The 26,199-nt window shown below is 36.6% G+C and overlaps 1 protein-coding gene across 1 annotated transcript in view; it reads left to right on the top strand.

Moving 5' to 3' along the window:
• Window positions 1-25,635, top strand: part of SKAP2 (src kinase associated phosphoprotein 2) — a 145,795-nt gene extending 120,160 nt beyond the window's left edge. The window contains exons 10-13 of the mRNA XM_004676793.2: window positions 5,202-5,279; window positions 10,702-10,814; window positions 22,793-22,894; window positions 23,312-25,635. Of these exons, the coding sequence (XP_004676850.1) occupies window positions 5,202-5,279; window positions 10,702-10,814; window positions 22,793-22,885 (284 nt within the window). The 3' untranslated portion in view covers window positions 22,886-22,894; window positions 23,312-25,635. The remainder of the gene's footprint in view (window positions 1-5,201; window positions 5,280-10,701; window positions 10,815-22,792; window positions 22,895-23,311) is intronic.
• The last annotated feature ends 564 nt before the right edge of the window (window positions 25,636-26,199 follow it).

Raw genomic sequence — 26,199 nt, 5'->3', positions numbered from 1 at the left:
AAACAAGTAGAACTTTAATGATAGACTCGAGTTTGCCTAGTTTTCAGTAAACATGACTCTAAACATGTTATTTCATCTTTGTTCTTCTGTTCATTTTAAACTTTATCATACTAAAAAACATTCTTCTACCCTTATTTCTGTAAAATATTTGTCAGTTTGTTAGATACAAAAATCTTTTAGAAGTGTCATATGTTGAAAGACTGGTAGTCCTGAATATATAGGGCCCTGAGGAACTCACTTTGCCTCATTATCATAATTTTTAATTCCTTCCCTCATGCCCCTTTGACTCGAACTTTCAGCATTTCTAACCCTTTCACCAGCCTTCATGGCTTGCCCAAGTCTTGAGAGAGAGAAGAGTGTGTAAGGTGCCATTTGTGTAAATCCTTGTCCATTTCTTCCTTCTTTTATCTTGGACAGCCAGGACCGGAGCCAGAGGTGTCTGTGAGTCCTGTCCTGTCTGTCCTGTGCCTCCTACTCAGGGTCATCCAGCTCACAACCCCCTGAGCCGCAACTCTTGATGTAGCCAGTTGCTCTGACTGCAGGTGAACTGCTTTCATGTATTGGTATGTAGAAAGACTCACCTCTGCTGCCTACATTTGAGTATATTTTCTTTGTTGAAATTAGGTAAGAAAGAAAAAGTTGGCAGGCTCACCCAGAAATAAACCTGTTTTCAATTAGGAGCTGCATTTGAAACTTTTACAAACTACCAGATAATGTGTGTTGATTTTAGGGGCAGTTGAATGTGTGTGCACAGTTAAGAGTACCATGAGAGTACTGAACCTATGCACTTGTGTCAGAGTGTTTCCCAAGTCCATAGAACTCCAGAATTCAAATAGAGAACCACCCATCTATCCAGCCAAAGATTTTTATGAAAATCATGAAAATGGCACTATGGTTTTGGGGCTTTAATGGCACGTGACCAAGTTTAAATCCCTGCTCTTGTTCCAGTTGGATGTGTGAACTTGGACAAAGTATTCAAGTGTTGTAAAGTTTATTTTTTGCATGGGCGAAATGATAATAAAAGTACCTATTACTTCCTCATAGAATCGTTACAAAGATTAATGGATATAAATAAGTGTAGTATGAACATTTGAGCAATGAATATTAACTTTTCTTGAGACAAATATATAGTCACATAATCAAGTAAAACCTGGTGGGGGGAGAGATCCAAAGCCAAGGTTTATTTTGAAGCATAGCTTTTGAGTCTGTATTTTATGTCTTTTAAAATACATTGTATTTCAGTAGAATTTTTTTTTTGAAGGTGTTTAGTGAGAGTGTAATCATTGTATGAGGCAGGGATTTTCTAATGTTATCATCCCCTTCTCCCTGGAAGACATGATAAAGTCAGTCCTCAGTCCTGATGTGAACACCACCCCCCCATCCCTCACCATTTTGGTGCTCAGAAATTGTCTTCAGCTTTTTAAAAAATGATGTAAGTTACATGTGTCACTGCATGTCACTTTTATTTTTTGGTTAGTTATCTCTAAAAAAATAACATCAATGAGTCAGAAATAGCCATTTTGTGAAAACTGCATAGCTAGACAGATTTGCGATCCTTATCAGGGTGATAATCCATCTATTATGGAAATGGATCAATTTGTAAATTAAATTGACTTAACTACAAGGGAAAAGTCAGGTCTTGATTTTTCCTATAGTAAGCATTTTCTCAAGTGGTAGTCATCCTAAAAAGACTTGGGAAAACGCACTTCTTTGCTGTTCATCCTCTTTTTGCTCAATGCAAGAAAAAAAAAAAAGGCTAAATGTCCTAAAAATATGAGTAGAGTTTTAGCTTTTAGGTTCATTAAGGGCCTGATTGCTCATAGAACTTTCCTTTTCATTAGTATAAAAACCTTGCAGTCACTATCAGAACATTGCTTATACTCATTGTCTAGTTTAGTAAATATGATAACTATGAATTATCATCTGCAGTTAGTTCATTTTACTGTTATTTTCATCTTGTCTGATCAAAAAAATCTCCTGATAATTCTCCTAACAATGTGTGATTGGAATAATAACTTCACATGTTGAAGGATTCTGTGCTGCAGCTGAGAGGCATGTAAATACAAGCTGCTTATTTGCAAGAAGCTTCCAGATTTGCAATATGATTGCTATGGAAACCACATAATGAAAACCTTATAACCATCTGTGTGGTTTGATGGATTTTACTGCATAGCTGAGCTGTTTTTGTTTACTGTTATTAAAATGTTGAATGGAATATATTAGCCTGCAAACATGTACTATTTGAGGTATTAATTAGTATTATATAGTGACATAGTACCTCAACACCAAAATAAAAGATGTTTAATAAATAAACCTAAATAAAACAACCTCTGAGTCTATTTATATCTAATATACTGTCAAGGTGATTATTGCCTAGCATGTTGGTCACTTGTTTCATATATATTTTTTGAGCGGTGTACAGAGGTTTCCTCTGTTAATAAATGATACAGTGTGATTAAGTTTCATTTTTTTATTCATTTATTCAGTGATTATTGAACATCTCCCTATACCAGATTTTATTCAAGATTCAATCTGAGTTTTTCCCCCCTAAGGTTAAAAACAGGCACATACAGCAAATTTGATTTTATTATCTTTTATATGGAAGCTGTTTGTATTGTTAGGCTAAGATAAAATGAACTGTTTGATTATTGTTAAGAAAAATTGATGTATGAAATGCATAAGGCATTATAACCTAAAAATACCAGTACTAGGTTTGAAATAGAGAAAGGAAGTGTTCTTAATGAGCATTGAATTTTCTAAAATATTGTTTAAGTAGAGTTTTTCCATCTTATTGTAATATCTTTTGTATGATATGTTGACACTGACTTTGGATAGGAAGTCTAAATTCTTATCATCTCTTCTTACAAACAAAGAATAGTGCTTCCTGTATTGATGTTTAGTTGTTGATTGATTATAGCTTTTGACTTGGGAACAAGTGCCCTTAACCATTTTTTAATTTATTCCTTAATATTGAATTTGTGACCAAATTGGTAGAGGTGGGTGGGGGAAGAGAAAGTATGAAAAATAAGGAAAACTTTCTTCTCTACCTTTTAAAAAATTAACTAGTTATAAAATGAGTAGTTTGAACTAGATGATTATAAATATCCCTAATACCTTTAAAAATTAGTTGAAAACACCCTATTCACCCTTTAATGATAATGAGTCCTTGAGGTTCGGCCTAAGTGAGATCAATGTTATTAAAGAGAAAATAGACTGTATTTAGTATCAGACCTTCTATCAGGTCTTCTCTGTATTAATTAGTATTTGAACCACATTTAATTGCCAATACTATGTTCAACTAAGTGTTTATGAAGCACCAAATATTTCCATCTGCCCCTTGTATTGGCGTGCTCAGGATTTTTTAAATTGAGTTACAAAATTTCATTAGTTATTTTTGTCTTGTAATCATACTCTCAAGCTTTGTTTAAATGTTAATTTTATTAATTACCTCTTTCAAATTTGCAGGAAACTTCCAGACTTACATCTGCAGTCCTGTACCAGCTTTCTAGTTGTCCTTGGGCTTTTCCTCTGGGTTACCCCTGGAGCACATTAAATTCCTCAAAAACACAACTGCTTGTGTTCCCCCAGCTAAATAGCTCATCTTGACTGTTCTCCTTCTGGTAATGATGTTCCTGTTTTTCAGTTAACTATGCTTAAAGCCTGAGTCATCCTTGATTGCTTTCGCCCCCTTAGCCTTCTGCATCCAGCAGGCATAGAATTTCTCGTAACTATCTCCTTACCATCTCCTCCTTTCCTTCAGTTCAGGAGTTTCCCTTTGTTAGACCACTCGCAATGGTCGGTCCCCCGTAGCTCTCCGCCAATTCAGGTTCATAGCAAGCTGTTCATGGCCCTTCAACAATTGGCCCAGATCACCAACATTATCTCCCAATCTGTTCAGCCCCTCAAGTAGCACCTTCTTCAGCCAAAATTAATGCAATGTGCCTCATTCTTTATGCTTCTCCCTGTCTGGAAATATGTTCCCCATCTCTCTTTATGCAAATTCTCTTTAGCTCCTGGAGGCTTCATGGTATGGTGGTTTCTCCTCTCCATGCCTCAGTACCCTGACCCTCACAGATTTCTGGCCTGTCCTCTCTAAGCTGTCAGCATCTCTGGCCCTGTAGAACCTCTCTTTACCATAGGCAGTTAATACTCAAGGAAGATTTATTGATTGAAGTATATACTAGACATATGACTATAACACTTTGTATAGTTTTTTTTTTCAGTTTTTGGATTTTCTTGACAGCATGATTCTTTTTGAACTCAGTTTTTCTTTGACCTGCCATTGCATTCATATGCCCTGCCTAATATATTTCTAAATTGTATATAAATACTTAGCTGAGACAAATGGTAATATAGTAACTGTTCCTTTGATATAAATTAACAAAATGGTCTGTTGATTCTGTTTAAAATGCTTCTCATTTAATCTTACTGTTATTCCTGTAACTTGGTAAAGACATTGAGGGAAGAGTGTGGACATTACATACGTGAAGCATTGAATATATGCAGGATAAAAAGTGTGGGTGGACTTTCTAATTGCAAGCGTAAGTTTGAATAACACTGGAAGTTTCTTTAAATTTTTGAGTCTCAGTTTACTCATCTGTAAAATGAATATTTAAAACTTATTTATCTGTGAAAACTTATTTATCTTAACACTTGCTTATATAATGCATGACACATAGTAGGTCCTTAATCTAAATTGGGGGAATTACCTTGAAGGTTGAGGACCCTTCTCGTATCCTTCTGTGATGACCAAGTGAGAAAACTGAAGTGTCTGATACTCAATAAATAAATGACTTACAGGTTAACTGAATTTTATAGCACATATTTGCACTTTGCTATCTTGGTGTTTTAGGGGCCATCATTTTACCTATATCTGTAAATGCTACTTGTCATTTTACTGCATGTGAAGGCTTTACTTAAGATTGTTTTAGACGAGTTTCTAAAAGTATTTAAAACAAAATATGTAAAACATTAGTAAACTGACTTTTACCAAGTCAGTTGGTAAGGTTGTGATCTGAAAATAGCTAGAGATTGGCTTGCTCAGGTGTTTAAAAGGAATATAAATGTAGAGTGGTTTCATTCTTTGAAAAGGAATAGGGGTGTGTTACCACCTTTAAGTTTTGCTTTGAAAATGGGGTGAGTGCTGTCTTGTTACCTCTGAGGAAACCCTTCAATTTGCTGTTTATGTTGCTCACTTCCAGAAGAGGAAGAGGACAGGGCTCGCGTGAAAGCGGAGGAACAAAGGAAGACGAGCCTGGACAGTGTCCACCCCACAGCAGGTAATGATTGACTTGTGTGGCTTCCTGCGAACACAGGCTTTGGTTTTTTTTTCACTTTCTTGCTGCGCTAAAGACATTTACACAACTCCCTGAAGTTGGCTTCTTGGGTCTGGATATCTTATGGCTGATAAGCTGCTTAGTCCCATTTAGGATGCATGAAAACCACTTGAGAAGGATTTATAAAGTAAGCCAATTTATACAAGGTATTCCTTCCTGAATTACTCTGTAATGACTCAATTAGCTTTCATTTCTGCACAAAGGAGATTTAGTTGCATAAATTAGCTTATCATCATTGAGGAAGTGTCACTGCTAAAGGACAGTTTATAGATACAACATGCAGTTGCTGTCAAACCTATAAGAATGTAATATAGACATCTGTGTATACTTTGTGCTTGAGCAGAACAGACTTCTGCCATTCAGAGACTAACAGGGGACAACAAGTTGCCCAGGGGACTGGCAATGTAGACATCTCTGAAAAGGTCAACTTGACACAGGCTCTGACAATCGACCCACAGCTCTGTCTTCTTTGATAAAAATCAGATAAACTTAAGACCGCTAATTGATCTGCAGCCTGTTTAAATGTTGGCCATGCATATCTTCATTGCATATGATTAACACAGAAAGCAAATGAATTGGGTAAGAAATGCCAGAGTCCAGTGACAGCAGGTTAAAAATTGGAAAAGGACACTGGTGGCCTAGAAGGCGAGGAAGGATATTCCTCTTATCCGTTTCCACTTGGCACATGGCCCCAAGTACTAATTATGACTGAGGCTGGAAAAATAACAACACATGCAGTGCACAGAATCACATGATATGGGCAACTTTTTTCATGTTGTGTGGTTGTTATTTCCAAATAGCAGGAGATAAACATTATCTATAGTGCAAGCTGAGGTTAGTTTTGATAAACCAGCAATTATTTTACATGGAAAGAAGAGGGAGAACTGCATTCTTATCAGGACTTAACACCTCTTCACAGCCACATGTCAGCTGGGGCAAGGTCTGCCATATCATCCCGTGTCCTGCAAAGAGCTGTTGTTGGGGTCACCTTCCCCTCACCAGTCTGTTCATACATCACTCTTTCAAGCTGTCAGAGGCAGGGTGGACAAGAAGTGTGTGTTCAGGAAGTAGCTTTCCAAAGACCTTCCTACTGTGACATGTGGAAAGGAAACAGGGGCCTGATTTCCGGACCTGAACAGGAAAGCAGGAGCAGGTTGCTGCAAAAGGGTTTGGTTTGCTTTTTTCAGAAAGGAAGCGAGGACGAAGTCATTCAGTGTTAACATCCAGTTCTGTAAAATGCAGCTATAAGACACTAGGGATAATGAATCTTTTAGAAAGATGGTCAATAGTAAGTGAAGTATATATGTTTTGCTGTGTATCATAAAACTTGTCTTCTTCCTTTTTCTTCTTTTTAATTTCAGTGCAGGTGTAGAAGGTAGACACAGAGCCCTTCTTTCTGCAAGTATAATTATTTTGGTCTAAAGCAATTATAGTTTTCAAAAACCCTTTTAAAGTAACTATCTCCCAAATTTTTGCCTGTGAGGGAAGGGGAAAAAATCCATTTTCCTCAAAGGAATGCAATAAGTAAATCTAGCTTTACATGCAATAGCTATAAAGCACTGCAATAATTCTTATCTTTAGTGACATGAAATTCTTTTCAAGCAACAGTTTTAATGCTTTTGCATAGCAGTGACCTCTGTTCTCTCTAGACTGTCAAAGATGTAACACTAGAAGTTTGTTTGCAGTGCAGGGCAGTGAGTTGACAGGGTATTACTATCTTGCTGAGCATCACATGACATGAACTTCTAACCTTACTCAAGAATGTTACATATTTTTCACATTGACTGATTTTGCTAAAAAGTGTTTTTCATACTGCTCTAATGTAATATATGTAAGCAAAAACAAAATTTATCTTGTATTAAGTTCTTTCATGTTCTGGCTTATAGATGTCTCATATTTACTGTGTGTATGTATGTGTGCATATATATATATATACACACATATATATATTCTATGTATATATAACAAATGAAGATTCAGTTCAACTTTCAGCAATATAGAATGTTTCTTTCAAAAACAGTTTTCCAGCCTATTGCTCTAATTAGGGAGAGCTCCTCCTTTATCTTATTATTATATATTTATCCAATGTCTTCTTATTTTTTTAATCTTTTATTTTTGTTTAAGTATCTCCAAGCTTTAGTTTATATTTTCACAACAACTCTGTCATCTTTACCCAAAAATCTGTTTATGTATGTATTAAAAAGCAAATACATTGCTTAAATTTTCCACAGACTGATTTTAGAATTTTTTTCCCCTTATCTGCTTTTTTAACTATTCATGCTTCGCATGATACATTTGAGGTGATTTGGGGAGTAATGTGGGAAAAAAGGATCACGGTGTGGACAAAATAGGAAAAAATTAATCCATGGGGAAAAAAAACAACTAAACAGACTTAATTTGTATTCAGAATGTATGCTTCTCTGTGATACTGTTCCCGCTCCTTTTTTCTAAAAAAAATAATAATAAGAGCTCGTCTCACATGGATTATTTCTCAGCATAAGTGAAGGGCATTAACTTTTGTGCGTCTGCTGTCTGTGCTTCGTTTTTGGTGGATGTTTAGCTACACTTAAAATTTTGAAGAGCAAACCAGAGGTGCTTGCTGCTCTCTAAGGAACAAGATAACTCCTAGTTTTTATGTCCCCATTTCATACCAAGAATTTAAGCATTTCCTTCCTGAGAAGACTAAGTCTAATAAACATATGCTGCCAGGGTTTCTCCCTCGTTATGATTATTCTACTTCAAACCAGTATCGTGTGCCTAAATAGACGAGTAAATTGTGTGTGCATGTAGTTGTGTGACACAGACAACTTATTATTCTTTAACAAAGCCCACATATGGGACACGGAAATAGGCTGGTCCTTGGTAATATCATCATCAAGATTATAGAAAGCATAGTTGAAATGCATCTTTTCCCCAGTATTGCCAAATCACTAGCTCTGTTGCCTCTTTACAGCAGTGAGATTTAATGAAATGGTCATGATGCACATCTAGGGAGAGATGCATCTTGCACACGGTGGGGGTCTCTCTTCCCCTCGTGCGCTCCTGTAACTCCCATTAGTGTTAATGGGAGTTTCACCAAGCGCATCGAGGGGAAGAGAGACCCCAAAGTGATAAGGATTATGTGCTGGAATCACCATACACTTTTCTTTTCCTCCTTTCTCACCCCCTACTCTGGCCCGTCTTGAAAATCTATCAAATTTAAAACTATTATGAGAGGATGTGAAAAAGGAAAGTACAGTCTGGACAGCTGGGAACCCTCTGGGACATACTAGTGAAGCCAAAATTTCTACTCCAGTTTTTAGCCCAAGTTCTGTTTCTTCAGTCTTTTTGGATCAGGCCTGGGGCTGAGCAGCATGGGGAACACATAGGAGCCTCCACTTGGGAAACCGGCGATTAGATGTTTTTACCTCCTGGCCAGTGACTGTGGGGGAGGGCCTTGCATGTGAAATGATGTCATCCCCTCTTTGCTCTAATTCCTTGACTTTTAAACTGACACTGACGGACTGCATGGGGCGCAACATTTGACCCATTTAGCAGTTGATTTAATCTGACTTAGAATGTTTCAACTTCTAAATCTCTATTTGTCTAAATAAGTGGTTTTTAAAGGAAATCAGTCACTTTATTATTAAGTAATTTTTTTCTAAGAAAAAAATGACAATGTTTGGCGTGATCTGGCCATCCAGAGTGCCCTCTAGTGTCCATTTGTAGAACTTACTTAATATTGGCTGGGGTTGGGGGAAGTAATGAAGGGTGGCCACAAGCATTGTTAGTTCTTGGTTGGATTCCCATGCTTGTATACATCCCTGCTGGTATCAGTGATAAGCGCTCAGATGCTAGAGTGAAGGACTCAATAAGGTGTGTGTTTCTCTGTTCCCTCTCCCTCCCTCCTCCCTTTCCTCTCCTTCCTCCTCTCCCTCCTTCCCATTCTCTCTTTTTTCCAATTTTCAGAAACTAAGTGGAAAAAAACAATAATAAGAGGCTTTTGCTAGGTTTCTAGTCATCAGTTTTCTTAAAGCAGAAAAGAAAAGTAACCTCTGTACTTCCAAAGTATTCAGACTATTTATTACCCAATTTTTCTTATTTTGGCTTTAAAAACCATTTTGGATCGCAAAAGAAAAAATTTTAAAGTAACACTTTGCATAAATTGTAAAGTACATGACTTGAGACAAACGCCCTAATGACACGCTCATGTGACTAGTTGGGTTGAAGTGCCAAGGAGCCTGCTGTTTGAGAGCCATATAACAAAACCAAGATGACATCCCTGATCCAGCATGTGTCTCTGCAGTTATCCCCTCAGAATTCAGAGATGACATTCCAGTGATGGAAGTTGTCAGCATGTATGTGTTCTGCCTGCTTAGCGAATCCACGGACCTCTTATTGATATTACTTGCATTCTTTTTGTGTTAACTCATCAAAATTCAATTATCATGAAATTAAAAACAGGAAACAGTTCTCAGTGTAACAAAAGCATCCAGTGTGTTTAACTCTGTGCTGTGTTTCAGGAGACCCACATTGTATAAGTGACAAAGCATTTATTACCCAGTTTATTGTGGTATTACAGAGCGGAGAGTGCTAAATAATCAATCAGTTAATGGTCTGTATGGCAGTTTGAGCACATCACATCCATTGTGCTTATGCCTTTAGAAGGATGAGCTGATAACTCCAGTATGTTGCATGTTTATTCAGAGCCTAATGTCCTAAACTGGGGCTGACAGAAATCTTGAAAAATGCCACTTCAACATTGACAGTTTCGAAGTTCCTAAAATATTTTAGAAATGACTTTGAGAGCCTCTGGCTACAGAGTCCCCAAAGAAAGAAACAGGAATTGCCCTTTGGATCATGTCTACTGTATCCTCTTTCTTTAAACAACATTAGATTTTAGAACTTTTTAAAAATGTTGTTCCCTATTCTGGGTTTTTATTTGTACCTTAGCTTCTATAACTATTCCTTTAATGAAGTGATCTCACTGTGTGTTTATCTCATCTCATGGATATTGCTGATTATGCAGGGTGGCTGACTCATCTTCAAAACATGTTGCAAGTGGGGCTTAGGGTCCTTATAAAAAATGAATGGGAAGGAACTTTCAGGCCCTGGTTTGGCGAGAACATGTCGCAATTACAGGTTTCAGGCGAAACCTGAAAAAGGAAAAAGGGGGAGCAGCAAGCATTTAAAATCAGATCTTCTTGAAATGGACCTTCATTAGAATATAGAAAGTAGTATTCTTAAGTAGATGTAATAAAAATGTTCTTTGAATCAGCACAGAATTTTTTTTTTGACTGGTTACTTTAATTTCTGTTTGTTTATTTTAAAATGACGTCCCTTTCCATGAATGCTCTAACTCACATTTTCTCTTCTTTCTTCCTAGGAGACAAAAGCACTGATTATGCTAATTTTTACCAGGGTTTGTGGGACTGCACAGGGTCTCTTGCTGATGAATTATCATTTAAACGTGGTGATGTAATTTATATTCTTAGCAAGGTAAGAAGACACCCCAAATTGACATTGTAAAGGTGCAATACAAAGCCATATCTTTATGTATTTGAATTTTCAACACTGGGGAATATTGCCAATTGAAATTCTTTTAGGTCCTTGTTAACAATTGGGGGTTCAAATAATTAATTATTTTGTCAAGTGAAATATAATCAAATTTTAAACACAATCAGATAACAGGATTCAACTTAACAGTGTGTTTACCTATCACTTTAGCCTTGGCTCGCATCCATATACTGCCTTCTCCAGAAACAATATACTTATGTGAAAGTTAACATTGTAAGGTATTAGGTTATTTAGTATGTTTTTCTTTCCTCTTCCTTTTTATTCTTCTGTGTGCTTATTCTGATTTTGTCTGCCATTCACTACTGGAAACACTGTGTTTATAGAACAAGTTTTTCATCTTTATATAAATACATTGGGTGTTCCGACAATTTAAAAACAATGCTCTTCTATTCAGACAGGTTTAGGTAATTTTTTAAAAGCTTAGCATAACTATATTCATAAACCTAATTGCAAAGTATATTACTCTGAACTCATCTTTATGTAGAAAAATACTACTATCTCTGCTTCCTAAACTACTGGATTATCCAGATCTTTCTGTTCTTAGATCTAAACAGCAAGTTTCTTATTGTGATTATACTTCTGAACTGTGTGAGCTCCCCTAATTCCCATATTTTAACTTTCTCTACTATAACATGGGGATTGAAAATAATCTCCCTCATTCTGCCTTATGAGACTATTTTAGAATCAAATGATGTATGGAAACTATTTAAATACAAGCAAGAAAATATTATATAAATCAGTGTAGGTGTTTAATGTGGTTTCTTGAGAGAAATATTTTGGACTTTTTAGAATGATGATATGACTTGTTGTATACAAAGAGAATTTAGAAATCAGACCACTTCCTGAATTTTAACCCTGGTGACTGGTGCAGCAAATATAACACAGAAAATCCTAGAATGTTTGAATGAGGGGTCTTAGGGATAATCTGTGTCTTCTTGATTTTCCCAATAAGACAACTTGAATGAAGAAAGTGCCAGAGCTGATACTTACCTGGCACCTGGAATCCCAGCCTTATACTTTCTAGTTATTTTTTCCAATGCTTGTATTTATTGGCATCACTCCGTCCCTTCTTTAACTTTAATCTGAAATCTTTGTAAAGTACCGATAATGTGTCAGGGCTCATCTTAAGCAGGGCTCATATTAAGCACCAGGAACCCAAAAGGAGTAAAATACACTAGTATATTATTGGGAGAAATATATTTCATAAGTAAACACAGCAAGCTGATAATTGCTAGTTGAGGTGCCCAAAGTGAAGACCTGTCACTTATTTTTCTCAGAACTTTGCTCACTGGTATGGAGTTTGTTTGTTGAGCTTGGAAGCTGTAGCTAACTACATACAACTCTAGGATTAAACCTATTATTGGACTTTTAATTGTCCCAAGTTTTGAATTTACTACTTAATATAGAAAACAAACAGATTCATTTCAGTTCTTGTCAAGAAACCTTACTCTTCGAAGTTTGTCAGCTCCTAGTTTCTTTCACCACTTTAGTTGCAGTTCTGTATAAAATTGGAAGATTGATAAGCACCCATGGAATTTCAGATTAAAGGGGTAAATGGGATATAGCCATAGTATAACCCTTTGTAAAATATGAAACATGCAAAGCCCATGTGAGTCTGCTCTTAGAAACCTGCTTCATGACTCACATTGTGTTTATTGCCAATAACTTGGGAGACCCAAGCTCCATGCCAGGCTGTGAAACAGCAGCATTCCCACGAGCTCCTCTCATTTCTACCATTGCCTCATAAAAGCATTTCCTGCTAACGTGAAATTAAAAATGCAATCATAGGTGTGTAGCATACTTTTGAGGCTCCCAGGAGAAGTAATTCCTGTTCTCCCAAACCTGTTTTATAGAGGTTGTGATTTTATGTGTGAAATCTGGTCATAGAGCTAAGGTTGGTGGTCTTATTGCTCATAAGGAGAAGACACTGCCCCCTAAATTTCTAAAAGGCTGTGTTTGAGTATAGATGGATCAAAACTGCTTCCTCTATCAGGTTTTTCGCAGGGTCATATGTTACACTTCAGCATTGTTTTGTGGGGGGCACTTTATCTGAAGCTCATTTTGGTTTTTGAAAGAAGAGACCAGGGCCCTCCATGGTGGTGCAACAAGTTAAAGGGCAGCACCATGAAGCTGTCCACAGCCACTGCAGCTTGAGTTCGATTCCCAGCCAGGGAGCTGACCCCCATGGCACATCAGATCTCACCTGACCCCACCCGCTGCTTCCCTCAGCAGTGTATTTCAGTCCATCTGCCTGTTCTGCTGCCCACTCTTTCTCTGGTGAGTCCTCTCACCCCCACACATTTCCCCCCGTTCTGTATGCATAAAAGTAAATAAATCTTTAAGTAAAAAAAAAAAAAAGAAAGAAAGAAGAGACCAGACATTGTTATGGCTGAAGGACTAAAAACCAGACTTACTCACTTGTCCACCTAGTGAATCAGCCAGGTAGATCTTGCTGAGGGTGAAGAAAAAGAACAGAGGACACTTAGCTCTCCCTCGATGCAGTTTGGCCAAGTTTTGTGCCTTGACTGTCTTCGCTGCAGGCTGTCAGATTGCTGTGGGGCTTGGTGTTTGTTTGTGAAGGTCTTACTCCCCTACTTTGCTTTGGGTTAAGTGTGGATAGAACACTCTAGATATTCTCTAGTAATTTTATATTGGCTTAGATTTCTAGTTTTTACTCAAAACTTTAGCAAACACAGGCCATAAATTAATGCTGCAAATTCATGTACTTATGTGAATGATGACAGATTTGAATTTGAATGTAAATACCTGGTATTATTATAAATTCCAAGCACACCTCCCTTTGTAGAAAAGAGGGGAAAAGTGAACAGGAGGGTTTCTAGATCAAGGTAGAGCTAACATTACATATTGATAGGCTTTTAAAGTATAATTAATTTTAAAATCACTAGTGTTATCGTATGTATGCCTAGAAATTTGTTTTATCTTCCTCAGAATCATATTCAGATTCCGTTGGTGATGGAGTGAAATTTTACCATTTTAATTTATTTTTTACACCATCTAGTGGTTCAGAATGAGCGTTGCAGGTTAATTGCAACTAATGTGGACCATCAAGATGGTATCATAAATTCAACTTTAAATCTAGTTAGGGGTTATTACTTTCCTAGCTCATATCAATAAAGTATTAGCATTAATCATGATTTTTTTCATTATTTTGAATTAATGTTAAAAAGATACACATAGAGAAGAATACATCTTCAGGAGTCAAACAATATTAGTAGAGACCTAGAAAATGTTCCCTTTACAAAGAAATGAATGTAATGACTTTTCTAATAAATAAAGCACCATGTAAAAGATTAAAAAGTACAGCTTGTTTTTCATAATGAACTAATCTATAATTTGCTATATTTAATTATCACTTATTTGACTTACCTTCTAGTCGGTTGTTAGTCTTCACTTACTATGAAAAAGACAAAACAAACTAGTTTGAGAAAATATACAGTCTCTTACTATAAATGAACATTTAGACAAATCAAGAAATAAAATGGCATGCATTATAATAAAGAGTATTTTCATTTTGTTAATGTAATGACAAGAAAAAGATTTGACTAGTTTGATAATTGGGCTGTCTGCATTAAAAATTCACTACAGAAGTAATAGTTTTAGCTTAAAATCCAGTCTTCTATTTTTGCAAGAAAAGCTTGATGGAGTTTTAGCTGTTCACTCAGCCTTGGGGTGATTTATTCATTTTAGATGTCCTTTGTGAGTTATAGCAACCTTAGCCTTTTTTAAAAATTTGTAGTGAAAACCAAACAGTAAAGAAGAAAAAGTAAGCAGATATCCTGTCTCTCCCCCCCCTTTTTTTAAACATTTTCCAATTAGCAGTTGTCATGTGACCCCTAAGTTAGCCCCTCCTTCAGAGCATTCAGCATTTTCTCAGTTTTAACCTTTGAACTTCACTAATAATAAATCTAAATGCTGCTCGCCAAATAAGGCAAGCCAGTAACTTCTTGTTCATAGTTCTTTTCATACGGTTTGCTGCTGTTTTTTATGGGTTAAAGTAGAGCACATATATACTTTGGGTATTTAGAAATCTCCTCCTACCCCTTAAAAAAAATGGAGCACATTTAGGGGGCTGGATAAAAGTAGAACTTGTAGTTTTAATGAGAGCTATACTGTTTGTGAATTAGCTCTGAAGCAGCAGGCCTGGTTTCAGATTCACTTGTAATCATATTTAAGGTGGAAAAGTCTTTCATCGTTATTGTTTTAAGGTGTGAGTTTGTTTAGCATTATGCTAAATTCTCCTACTAGTTTGCATTTTAATTTTGTTAGTACTTTAAATGTAGACATAATATCATAGTATAATCCTAGAATGGTGTTTGTGAAATTTTATAATTTTAATTGCAGGATCCAAGTTATATAGCTGGAGGCATAATCCACAGTACTGCATACCTCTTTGGTTATGTTACTCTTGCTGTTCTGGATTTACATCCTTTGTTAGTTTATCTGTCAATCAGTACTCACTGGTAAATTGCTAGCCGCATTCTTATTCTTACTTTTAAAGCAATAAATATTTTGAGAGACTTAATGACTCAAGAGCTATGTGTCAGCAGGAAAGAGACACAATACTGGTCTAGTACTAACAGAAAAAGAAGATAAGAATCCAAGAATATTTTACCTTGTCTAGGATGCATCTGATGTGAGCTTTGTAACTTCTTGAGAAAATTTTAAATCAAAAACAGGGTGTGGAGGTCAACTTTGTTCACTAAGAAACAACACAAGGGCCTATTTTAATGTGTACTAGTTGATGTTTCAAGCCTTGTCTCTCTTTATATCTGTCTGTGACTTGTCTCTCTTTATATCTGTCTGTGAATTGTGACTGTCACTGACCATTTGCTTTTCTTTGTAAAAATATAGACTCAGTTAGTAGGGCTATTTTTGGGGGGGTTGGGACTTTGGGGGGAACTTCAAACCTACCAGAAAATAAAATTAATTTCCTTGAATTCTACAAGCAGAGGGAAATATGGAGTTTCTTTTTAGGTCTCTTAGTTTTTCCTTTGTGGCTGTCTGACCCAGGGTGCCACTTTAAATAGCATAACCATCTGCTGAAGCATAACTAGGGCATCTCAATATAGGGCATACTCTCTGGACACTAAACTATTTCCCCAAATGTTATCATGTTTTCCAGCCATTTGGAAGGAGGAGGAGTATTTGCACATGTGTGCATTAGGGTCTGATGGCATTTCATTTCCATGCACTGATATGGGGATGTTGTGGACTGGGGTACAGAGACACATGTGCAGTACAGACCTACTTTGCACCCATCTTTCCCTGGGACAGATATTCGTTGAAAAACATGGTGGGTACCAGTAACCATGAACAGGAACGTCTTCAGGTTGCAAAGCTAAACACTCTTTATAAGAAATGTTTGCTCAGTTGTTACTAAAATATCTTAAATAGGTCTAACACCCACAAAGCAAAACTATTGGAAATTATGCTTCTGAAGAAAACATTTAAGATTATCAGCTGGTGTGTTATCCAATAACTATTTATTGAACCCTTGTTATACATCCTGCCAGGGCAGGGCACAACCTTCATCTTAGTGAGTTTGTACTTAGTTTTAGTTGAAGGGACTGAAGAAAATACATCAAATCCATTGAGGAGTAAATAAATATTCAGCTTGAAATGAGAGCTGTAACTTGGAGAAAAGTCCATGACTGCTTGGTAATCATCTGAGTAAGTGAGGGAAATGTTTTCCTGGGAGGGGATGTCACATGTTGGGGTGGCAGGAAGTTGTGACTGCACAGACCAGTGAGCAGAATCTTGCTGTAGGGTGGGAACAAGCTAATCAGGGGCACTTCTAGGTCTTGCATCAGGGAACCAGTATTAATGCTGGAGTAGCAGAGTAAACTGAAATTCAGTTTCTGGGGAGAATAGGGGGTCAGATTTACTGATGCAGTAATCCAGGGTGAGGTGATGGAAAGCCTGAACTGCTGCAGAGTAAAGACAGTTGGAGTAGGGACTCAGTGGGTGAACTGAGGACAGTTACCAGAATTGTGCACTGGTGAAATACACTGAGGACTAAAACCAGGCTTTCCTGAGCATGGTCATGTCATTCTTGCCTAAAAGTATCTATAAATCATCAGTCTGAATATCACTTTTCATTTTAGGATGTTATAAATGTTGACTGTAGACATTTGAATTAAATGTGCTTTCACTTGGAATATAAACATTGTTAGAAGTTGTTACTGTTAGCTTCTTGAACTCTCCTTTGTCTTGCTTTTTAAAAAATGGAGTAAGGCTCTCCCTGGTGGTGCAACGGGTTAAAGCACTGCATTATGACGCTCTCCAAAGCTACTGCAGCTCGAGTTCAATCCCCCACCAGGGAGCTGACCCACATGGCGTGACGACCTCTCCTCACCTGCCCGCTGCTCCCCTCAGCAGTGTACTTTGTCAATCTGTCTGTTCTGCTCCCCACTCTGTCTCTGGTGAATCTTCTCACCCACCACACCTCTGGCCTGTACCCTAGTTCTGTAAGCATGAATAAATGAATCTTTAAAAAAAAAAAAAAAAGGAGTATACATAGGCTTAGGTACCTACCCAAAAGACACAAAAACACTAATTCAAAAAGACACCTGCAAGGAATCAACCCAAATGCCCAAAAGTAGATAATTGGATTAGAAAGATATGGTACATATACACAGTGGAATATTATTCTGCAATCAAAAAGATAAACTCATGCCTTTTAAGCAACATGGATGGAGCTGGAAGGGATTATGCTCAGTGAAATAAGCCAGAAAGAAAAAGAATACCACCAGATGATTTCACTCATAGCAGGAGCATAAAGGATGTGGGGTGTGGGGGTTATGGGTGGGAAATAATGAACAACTATATACCAGAGACATTTTATGGGGGTGGAGTGGAGAATGGGATAAAAAATAGCCAAGGGGGAAGTGTGTGGGGCTATGGTGATGGCACACAGGTGATTTGGTAATGGGAAGTTCACAGGGATTACAACTGAGATGGAAAAAGGCACAAAATGATGTAAAAATAAACTTATTATGATAATAAAATGGAGTATACTATGCAAGGGGAGAAATAGTAATTCTTTGAATTAGAGTAACTTGAAATCACACCCACACAGCAAGTTATAAAGTGGTGAGGTTGATTTGAGATTGTTGATATTAGTTTCCTCATTTAACAAGTTAAGAGATTAAGATTGGGGCAATTAATGTACAGGTAATAATAGTAAAACACTGAATGGTCAAGTTCCTCTTGTACATTTTTTTTAAAAGATTTATTTATTCATACAGAACTGGGGTACAGGCCAGAGATGGGGAGGGTGAGAGGACAGACTGGGGAGCAGAACAGGCAGATCAACGAAGTACACTGCTGAGGGGAGCAGCGGGCGGGTCAGGAGAGATCTGCCGCACCGTGTGGATCACCTCTTGTACATTTTTTTTTTAAAGATTTATTTATTTGTTCATACAGAACTGGGGTACAGGCCAGAGGCTCAGGGGTGGCAAGAGGCTTCACCAGAGACAGAGTGGGGAGCAGAACAGGCAGATCTACGAAGTACACTGCTGAGGGGAGCAGCAGGCGGGTCAGAAGAGGTCTGCCACGCCATGTGGTCACCTCCGGGGCAGGCGGGAGTCGAACTCACGAGGAAGTGGCTTTAGCTTCTCAGTGCTGTGCATTTACCCGCTGTGCCACCAGGGAGGGCCCCCTCTTGTACATTTTAAGAGAAACTTTTGAAATGATAGATTAAAGAATTCTAGGAAGTTTCAAATTGGAGAAAGGACTCTAGGAAGTTTCAAATTGGAAGTTTCAAATAAAAAGGAAGAGGCTTGAAGACAGTATTTCTACATATTAACTAGTTGTCTAGTTTTCATACTACTGTAATATTTATGAATAATTGAAGATTACCAAATTTTGAAGCAATTGAATAATTGAAACATCACAGTGAATAGTTGGGAAACTGGTGAAGCCCACTGGTTTTGAATCTCAGTGTATTTTAAATTGGGCAAATAATATTACTGTCATTTATGCAAAAGGCTACTTTGTTTTGACGCATGGATATATGTTTAGAAAAAGGGCACTGGTCTTTTAACCTAACACTTGTTGCTGCCAGGCAGATTGGTACCTAATTTCTAAAAGGGTTTAATACATCAAAATATGGGGTTAGTGTATTTCAGGTTGCTGTGAAGACCACATTCTCTTAAAATATAGTTTGAGGGAGGTGGATTAATTTATGACTAATTTACTGTAGAAATAAAAATCATGGTGCTGAGAAGGGGTTAAGTCAATATTGAAGCCTTGTTTGTAAAATAACACACTGAAAGAAGATTTAATTAATGAGCATCCATGGACCAATGTGTACTATTGTGTTGGATAGTCTTTCACTTTATCAAAACTTCCTGCTTTATTACATAATTACTTTTATGCTTAGTAACTGTTAGTTGAGGCCTATTGTTTTAACCGTAAAACAAAAGCTATTTTAATAAACTAGAAATAGAAAACAGAGGCGTCAGAACACAACTGCTCAGTGCTGCTTTACCATTATTTTCTCGCATTATTGAGCAAGTTTGGCTTTTTGCTTCTTTGACTGCTGCATTACATTTTGCCTTGAAGCCATCCATTTTGCAGATATTGAATTTCTTTTGAGTAGTATTTTTATAGAATAAGCATCACTACACCTCTGGATCTTGATAGCATTACTACGGGAGGAGAACGAAGCTTTGTGTTAGTAATTACCTAACATTGTCAGAAGCTGACTGCAGGCCTCTTTCTAGTGATAACAGAATAACCACATAATGTAGCTTTATAGCACATGATTAATAGAAAATAATTACACGTCCTACAAAGGGATGCAATATTTCTTATAAATTGACTAGAATGGTTTCCTGTAGATTAAAGGACTCTTCATTATTTTATCAGTCCTTCTGAAGTACAGTCACTTGCCTATGTTAGCATTTCAGTTGATGTTAAGAGCTGAGTTGGGTGAAGGATACCAGATGGCAGACCTTCTTGTACCTGAGCTCTCGCACGACAGGAAGATGACAGGCCACTTCCTAACCTTTCAGAGATTTAGATGGCAACCTGGCATGGCTCTGTCCCTTTATTTTGTGTTTATTAACAAGATATGGTTTGAGGGCTGTTTGTCTCTGAACGACCCACCTGCGACTTTCAGAACAATGCTGTAATTAGTGTGTGGACCGCAAGGCAACGTTGTTTGAATTGCATTATTTTCCACTGTAAGTAATGTATCATTCATAATCATATTTGTTTGTGGGCAGCCAAGAGGGAAGGGAGAGAAGGGAAGATTTTTTTTTTCTCCAGAAGAAACACCCTGTATGATATGGAGTCTTCAAGTTGAAGTTTAGAATACTGCACTTCAAGAAGCATCTTCATTCCAATTTATAGGCTGCAAATGGTTTAATTGGGATTCATGTTGCTCAGGAGGCTCATACAGAGGATGGTAATGATAAAAGTAAAAGCTTCTGTGTTTGCAGTCTTGTCGACACACTCTAATGGCTGCAGTGTAAATCCATAAATTTGCCTACTAGATTTTTGCCTCACTGTATTTTATCATACTTCTTAATTCCACACAGGAGTATCATATTGAATCCTTTACAGATGTAAAGTAATAAGCATTCTGGTGTTTACTTTTACTCTTTCTTTGATTTAAACCTATAATATTTTAGAGTATTCTTATGATGTGTGTATTTCATATGTTTTCACTTATTTTCAACTAGTAATGGAAACATTTAAGAGTATTTTAGCCTGAATCTTAAATTTTTCCTAGAATGTTACTTTTCAGGGATATGTCTCCAGCTGAGTAACTTTTTCCCTCCATGTGCCACCCAACTTTCTGTTTAGTGCCTCTTAACCAGTTACCATCGTGGAGAATTCTCTCAAGTGTGAAGTGTATCATCAGTTCTTTGTTGAAGTGATTTGTTGGAAATCAGTTTCTGAAGTGTGAATATGAGTGAGCTTTTTGAAAACAATGAGCCCTTAATTGCAAGTACAGATTAAACATTATAAAGTAATATGAACTTTTTGGAAATTTGGATCTAAGGCTGAAAATAGTCTGAGGACTGTTGTCTGAAGCAGGTTCACCCTGTTAATACCCTTTTTGAAATCTTACAGTGTAGGCCTTCAGCTTCTGAAAGGTTAAATACATTTGTTTGGTTAAGCATTAGGCTCTAATTGTATTCATTGCCTTAAAAATTGAAAAGGGCAGTTTTATTAGGTACCTATTAGGATATAATGGTTGCTAATCATAGCTTTCAGTAAGTTGGTATTTTCTCCTGCTAAATATATCCTAGCAGGTTATAGACATCCCCACCGAGTTCTGAGCATCAGACTGTTTTCATTGTTGTAGTTTTTCCCACTCAGTTCACATTATCACTGAACTTTTAAACTTAAAATCTTGAATCCACTGCCTCTTGAGCCAGGGCAGTGCTCTCATTAAAATAAAGAGTGTAGCCATGAGCCTTTTCTTTCCTTTTCCTTATGCCTTCTTCTTCCAGTAAACCTAATTCTGATACATCCCACTCTTAAAAAGAGCATTTAGAAACTTTAATCTTATAATCTCTCAACTGAGAGCCTACATATCAATACACATATGCTAATAGTGCTACATTTGTGTTGAAGAATCGTATGTGTTTCCTTTCTGGTGGTCAATAACATAGTAATCAATACAAATGTTAAAAGTCTGTACTAGTATTAACATTCCCTCCCCACATGTAACTCAATATGCATATGCACATTTATCTATGACTCAGATGTTGGAAAATCATAGCCTATTGAATTACTTTGGGGACTGATTTTAAAAATTTATCTTATATGAAAAATTAAATTTGGAACCTACAATGCTTTTGCAGAGTATTGCTTTTGGAAGATATTTTTCTTGAAACTTGTAATTCATTTTACTTTGTTTGTATCTCACTAAACATAAATAAATTTGAGATAAAAATACATTAGTCAATCTGGCAGACATATGAGATCGGTTACAGAGAGTTCAGATGCCTAAAGCAGCGGCATATCTATCAGTGAAGGCAAAGGGGAGAAAAGGAGGTTCAGGTTTATCTCACGTAGAGAAGTAATGCAGAAGTGACTCATCAATCACTGTTTTTTTTTAACAGCTAGATTAATATTTTGCCTTTATAACTTGAGATACTTTTATTTCCTATTGATCTTCCACTGCAAGGGTAAATCTAACAGCACCTTTAAGTTCCTTCTACCCATCCTTTAATGTATTTGTGATCAATAAAAGGAATAATAAAATGCCTTAAGAGAAATATTTTAAAAAGCTCTTTTGTGAATTATTTTGTAAAGCAAATTTTTGTATATTAATGTTTCCTCCATCTCTGATTTATGTTTTAAATGCCCATGCTCATATATTAGATGTTCTTAAAAGGGGGCATACATCTACATTCTAAATCATTCTGTCATAAGCGTTTAACTAGGAATTAAATAGTTCATTGTGAGGAAAAGAAATGTTGTCCTTGCTAGATGATAAGCTTCTTGAAGGCAAAGACAGTCTTCCAAGGATCCTACCTGTACCCTTGTAATCTAGGGCTAGTGTTTGCATATAAAAGGTGTTTCCTGGTGTGTGTGTGTGTGTGTGTGTGTGTGTGTGTGTGTGTGAGGGGGGGGGGGGGAAGTGGCCTTGTGTAGTTACATTTACTAGGTTCTTCCAAGTGAATATTTCTTCTTTCTACCACTGAGCAATAAACAGGCTTTTGTCTTATACCTTAATTTAAGTCTTCACTCACAGCATTTTTAAAGTGTCTGGAAACAAAAAAGATTATAATGCTTCAATTTGCAGCTCAAGCTCTTGTAACTTTATAAAAAGAAATAACATTTCTAAGAAGTTGCATATAAATGACAGTGTACTTACAGCAGTCTAAAGGTTAATATGGCATATTGTTTTCAATTAGGAATACAATAGATATGGCTGGTGGGTAGGAGAAATGAAGGGAGCCATTGGCTTGGTGCCGAAAGCCTACGTGATGGAGATGTATGATATTTGAGAGTCCTGGGTAAGTACATTTTAATCCAATATTCTGTAATAGCTCATATGTTCTCTTGGTCTTTGCATTATAAGTCTTTGCCTTTTTAAAAGACTTTGTAGTTTTCTGATAAGAAAAAAAAATATGCTCTCAAATCATCTTTTTTAAAAAAAATCTGGTTTCATTTTTAAAATAACTTCATAGAATTTACTTTGGAAATAGATTATTTAGAGAAAATCCCTTTGATAATAACCAGCTGTTTTCCCAAACCTCCTCCTCTTTAGTAAAATACTACTTTTATGGCCTTTCTGAGGACTGAGTTAATAGAACGTTGAGTAAACATTCATTTTCCTTGGCTAAAAATGTGATATTTTTTTCTAAGCAGGAAAAAGTCAACATTTCAACTGAAGAAAAAATTAAAATGTCACTTTTCCTTTCTGCCTGCAGAAAAGGAAGACTCTTCTGCTGGCCTGCAAATGCTTTGGATTTAGAATCATCGTGAACACACGAGCAACAGCTTATCTTTCTTTGTTTTGTTGAATATTGTTCATCTTCACCATTATTTTATGCTTTCATTATAATAAATCTCTTATGTGAAATTAAATGAAGGATATGAATGTAAATTAGATGCAAGCAGCAAAGTTATACCTGTTGCTATTTTGAGAAGAAATAATTGCATTTTTTATGTACTCGTTCGGTTTGTGTAAAGAAGTCAGCCCTGTTTTATAGGTACTGCACAGTCTGCTACTTCCAGTAGACGTTGTAATTTCTTTTTAATATTGGACATCAATTTATTTTAAGAATGTAATATATAATTTCATAGAAATTTTAATTGAATAAATCATAAAATGTTTTGGTAGATGTTACCTAAAAGACATAGCTTTATTAAAACTTTGTAGATGATCTATTATATTTTTCATATAATAATCACATGTCTTCATGGAGGAATGCTGCTGATTAACGAATTTGTTTTATGCTATACAGAGCCACAAGAAAGAAAAAAACAGAAACTACATCTCCTCTTTCCTATGCTGTGGCTCTGCGTGACATAGCAGCATGTGTGCAGACCAGACACGGTTTGTGCAAAGCTCTTATCAATAACATATCTGACGATGGCTTGCCAGCATGTTCTACTGTAGTTTTGTTTGAATTTAATAAAATTAGAAACTCATAAGAAATTCCATCTGCCGCCACGCTAATGGCATAGAGAATCTCAGTATGTTCTCAGACTAAGCCAGCACTCTCTAGTCCCGCCTGTCCTTTGCTGGCTCTGCCTGTCTCACCCCAGCAGAGTAAAACTCCAGCGCTGAGTCCCTACACTTCTCCGGGCAGTGAAAGACAGAGACAGCTCAGACGAGAGAGAGTGGAAATCCCAGTGGGACATGGACAAGAGGTGAGAGGGAGGTAGATTAACTTGACATTGTAGCAAGATTTGCAGAATTTTACCATTATCTTTTCATGTATATTTGAAGTGAAAGGTATTTTAAATGCCTGCGAGGTACCAATGTAGCCTTAATATATATCAAGTGCACTGCTGATTGGATAATTATTTGGAGTAGATTTAATCTCTTGATATTGAATCATTGGCTAGGAGCTGCTACCTTTGTTGAATTTTCTGATCTCTGCTTTATAAAGGTAAAGGCTCTTGCTGTGCAGATAAGCTAATCATGTTACTTATATAAAACTTTTGCAAGAGACATTTCAGAGCGTGTGTTTTCCCATTAGCCCTCGGTGCTATGGCCACCTGATTTCGGGCGCAAAAGAATGTTAACTTCAGTGACGGTGGATAAACTTCAATGTAGATAAATTAATTTCTGACAGCGTAAAGCTGTCAGAAAATGGTTTGCATGCTCGTTACTCTTTTCCTAAGGTTGAGTCATTGGAGTAGTTTTGATGTCATTCTGACAAGAGTGAGACAACCAGAGAGGGATTTAACAGACTGGTTTTCAAAGCCTGACAAGTTGGAAAGCAAAAGCAGTTGTGGTTTCCACTGAAAATGTAGACTTGGCTGCTGGTGGATGCAGGTTTCCTGCTTCTGATTTAAGTGAAGATTCTAGGCCTGGGCCAGTAGATGGCAGCAGCTTTTCATTGCTTATCCAACCACTTGAGCCTCCCCTCCCCCACTCAGGCACAAACTCCCAGGGAATGTAAAACATTCAGAAGATTTCTGCCTACTTTTACAGTTAATCCAGGAGAGGGAGTCCTTTGCCAACTGATGACCAACACTTCCAAGCCAGATAGTCTCTCTGTGAATGGTGGCAATACAGAAATAAAGTGTTACTTTTGCCCAGAGCTCTTCTGGTCTTTGTTCTTTTTAAACTTGAATCTAAGTGGGATTTATGAGAGGAAAGATATAAAAATTGGCGTGACAAGGAAAAAATAATTTCTTTCAATATGTAACGATTCTACATATTTCATTCATTTGGAAAAATCGTTTTGTATACTTCCAGGGAGAAAGTTTTCTTTATACCCTTGACAATATCTCATGCACTCTTCAAGTTCATAATAATATCATTAATGTGAATTTAAACAACATGCCTTGTTAGAAAATATGCTAATTGTTACATTCTCATTATGTTTGCTTAGCTTTTATTTGTTTTTCTATGAACAGTTAGAGAGCTAATTTTTTTCAAAGGTGATTGTAAGTCATATTTTATATAGCATTTTGCTTGATTATTTGCTCTGTACTGAATTTGTACTCTATTGCCATTAGATCTTACAATAATGTTCCACTCTGCAAATTTTTAAGGTTCAAATAAAGTTTAATTGTTTGCAAACTGTTATGATGCTAATAATTCAACAGCCTGCTGTGTTACTAATGAAATTACTTTGTTATGATTAATTTGGAAAATAGTGTGTTGATTGTAGTAATTAAGCACAACAAGGTGAAGTAAATGATTCTAATGCCATCTGGCCTCCAAACTGAATGAAGAAATGAAATAGGGCTGTCATCTGAATTTATTCAAAGAAGTAAGGATAATACAAATGACTTTCCTTGCTATAGGGTTTACACTTAACCACAGCTCACTCCTTCTGCTTTTGCCACTTTGTTGCACATCACACTTTCTTTGTGTCACATTAAAGAATGCTGGGTAGCCTGAAAACTCATTTTGAATACTTTATTTTATTTTAAGTTGATTATTTTTACCTTGTGTTAATTTAATTACAGATAATTACTTAAAGTACTATAGGATCATAGCAAATCACTTTTCAACCATCTGTAGGTAAAGTCTATGTCTGTGAAGGCAGCATGTTGAATGCAGCCTTTTATTAAAAAAAAAAAAAAAAAAAAAACTTCCATTCAGTTGTTTCTAAAATGGAAAATGGGATTTATC

This window comes from Condylura cristata, unplaced genomic scaffold, assembly GCF_000260355.1.
Source record: "Condylura cristata isolate star-nosed mole 26May11 unplaced genomic scaffold, ConCri1.0 scaffold00005, whole genome shotgun sequence".
In the NCBI taxonomy this organism is placed as follows: Eukaryota; Metazoa; Chordata; class Mammalia; order Eulipotyphla; family Talpidae; genus Condylura; species Condylura cristata.
This window is presented reverse-complemented; position numbering and strand designations above follow the sequence as displayed.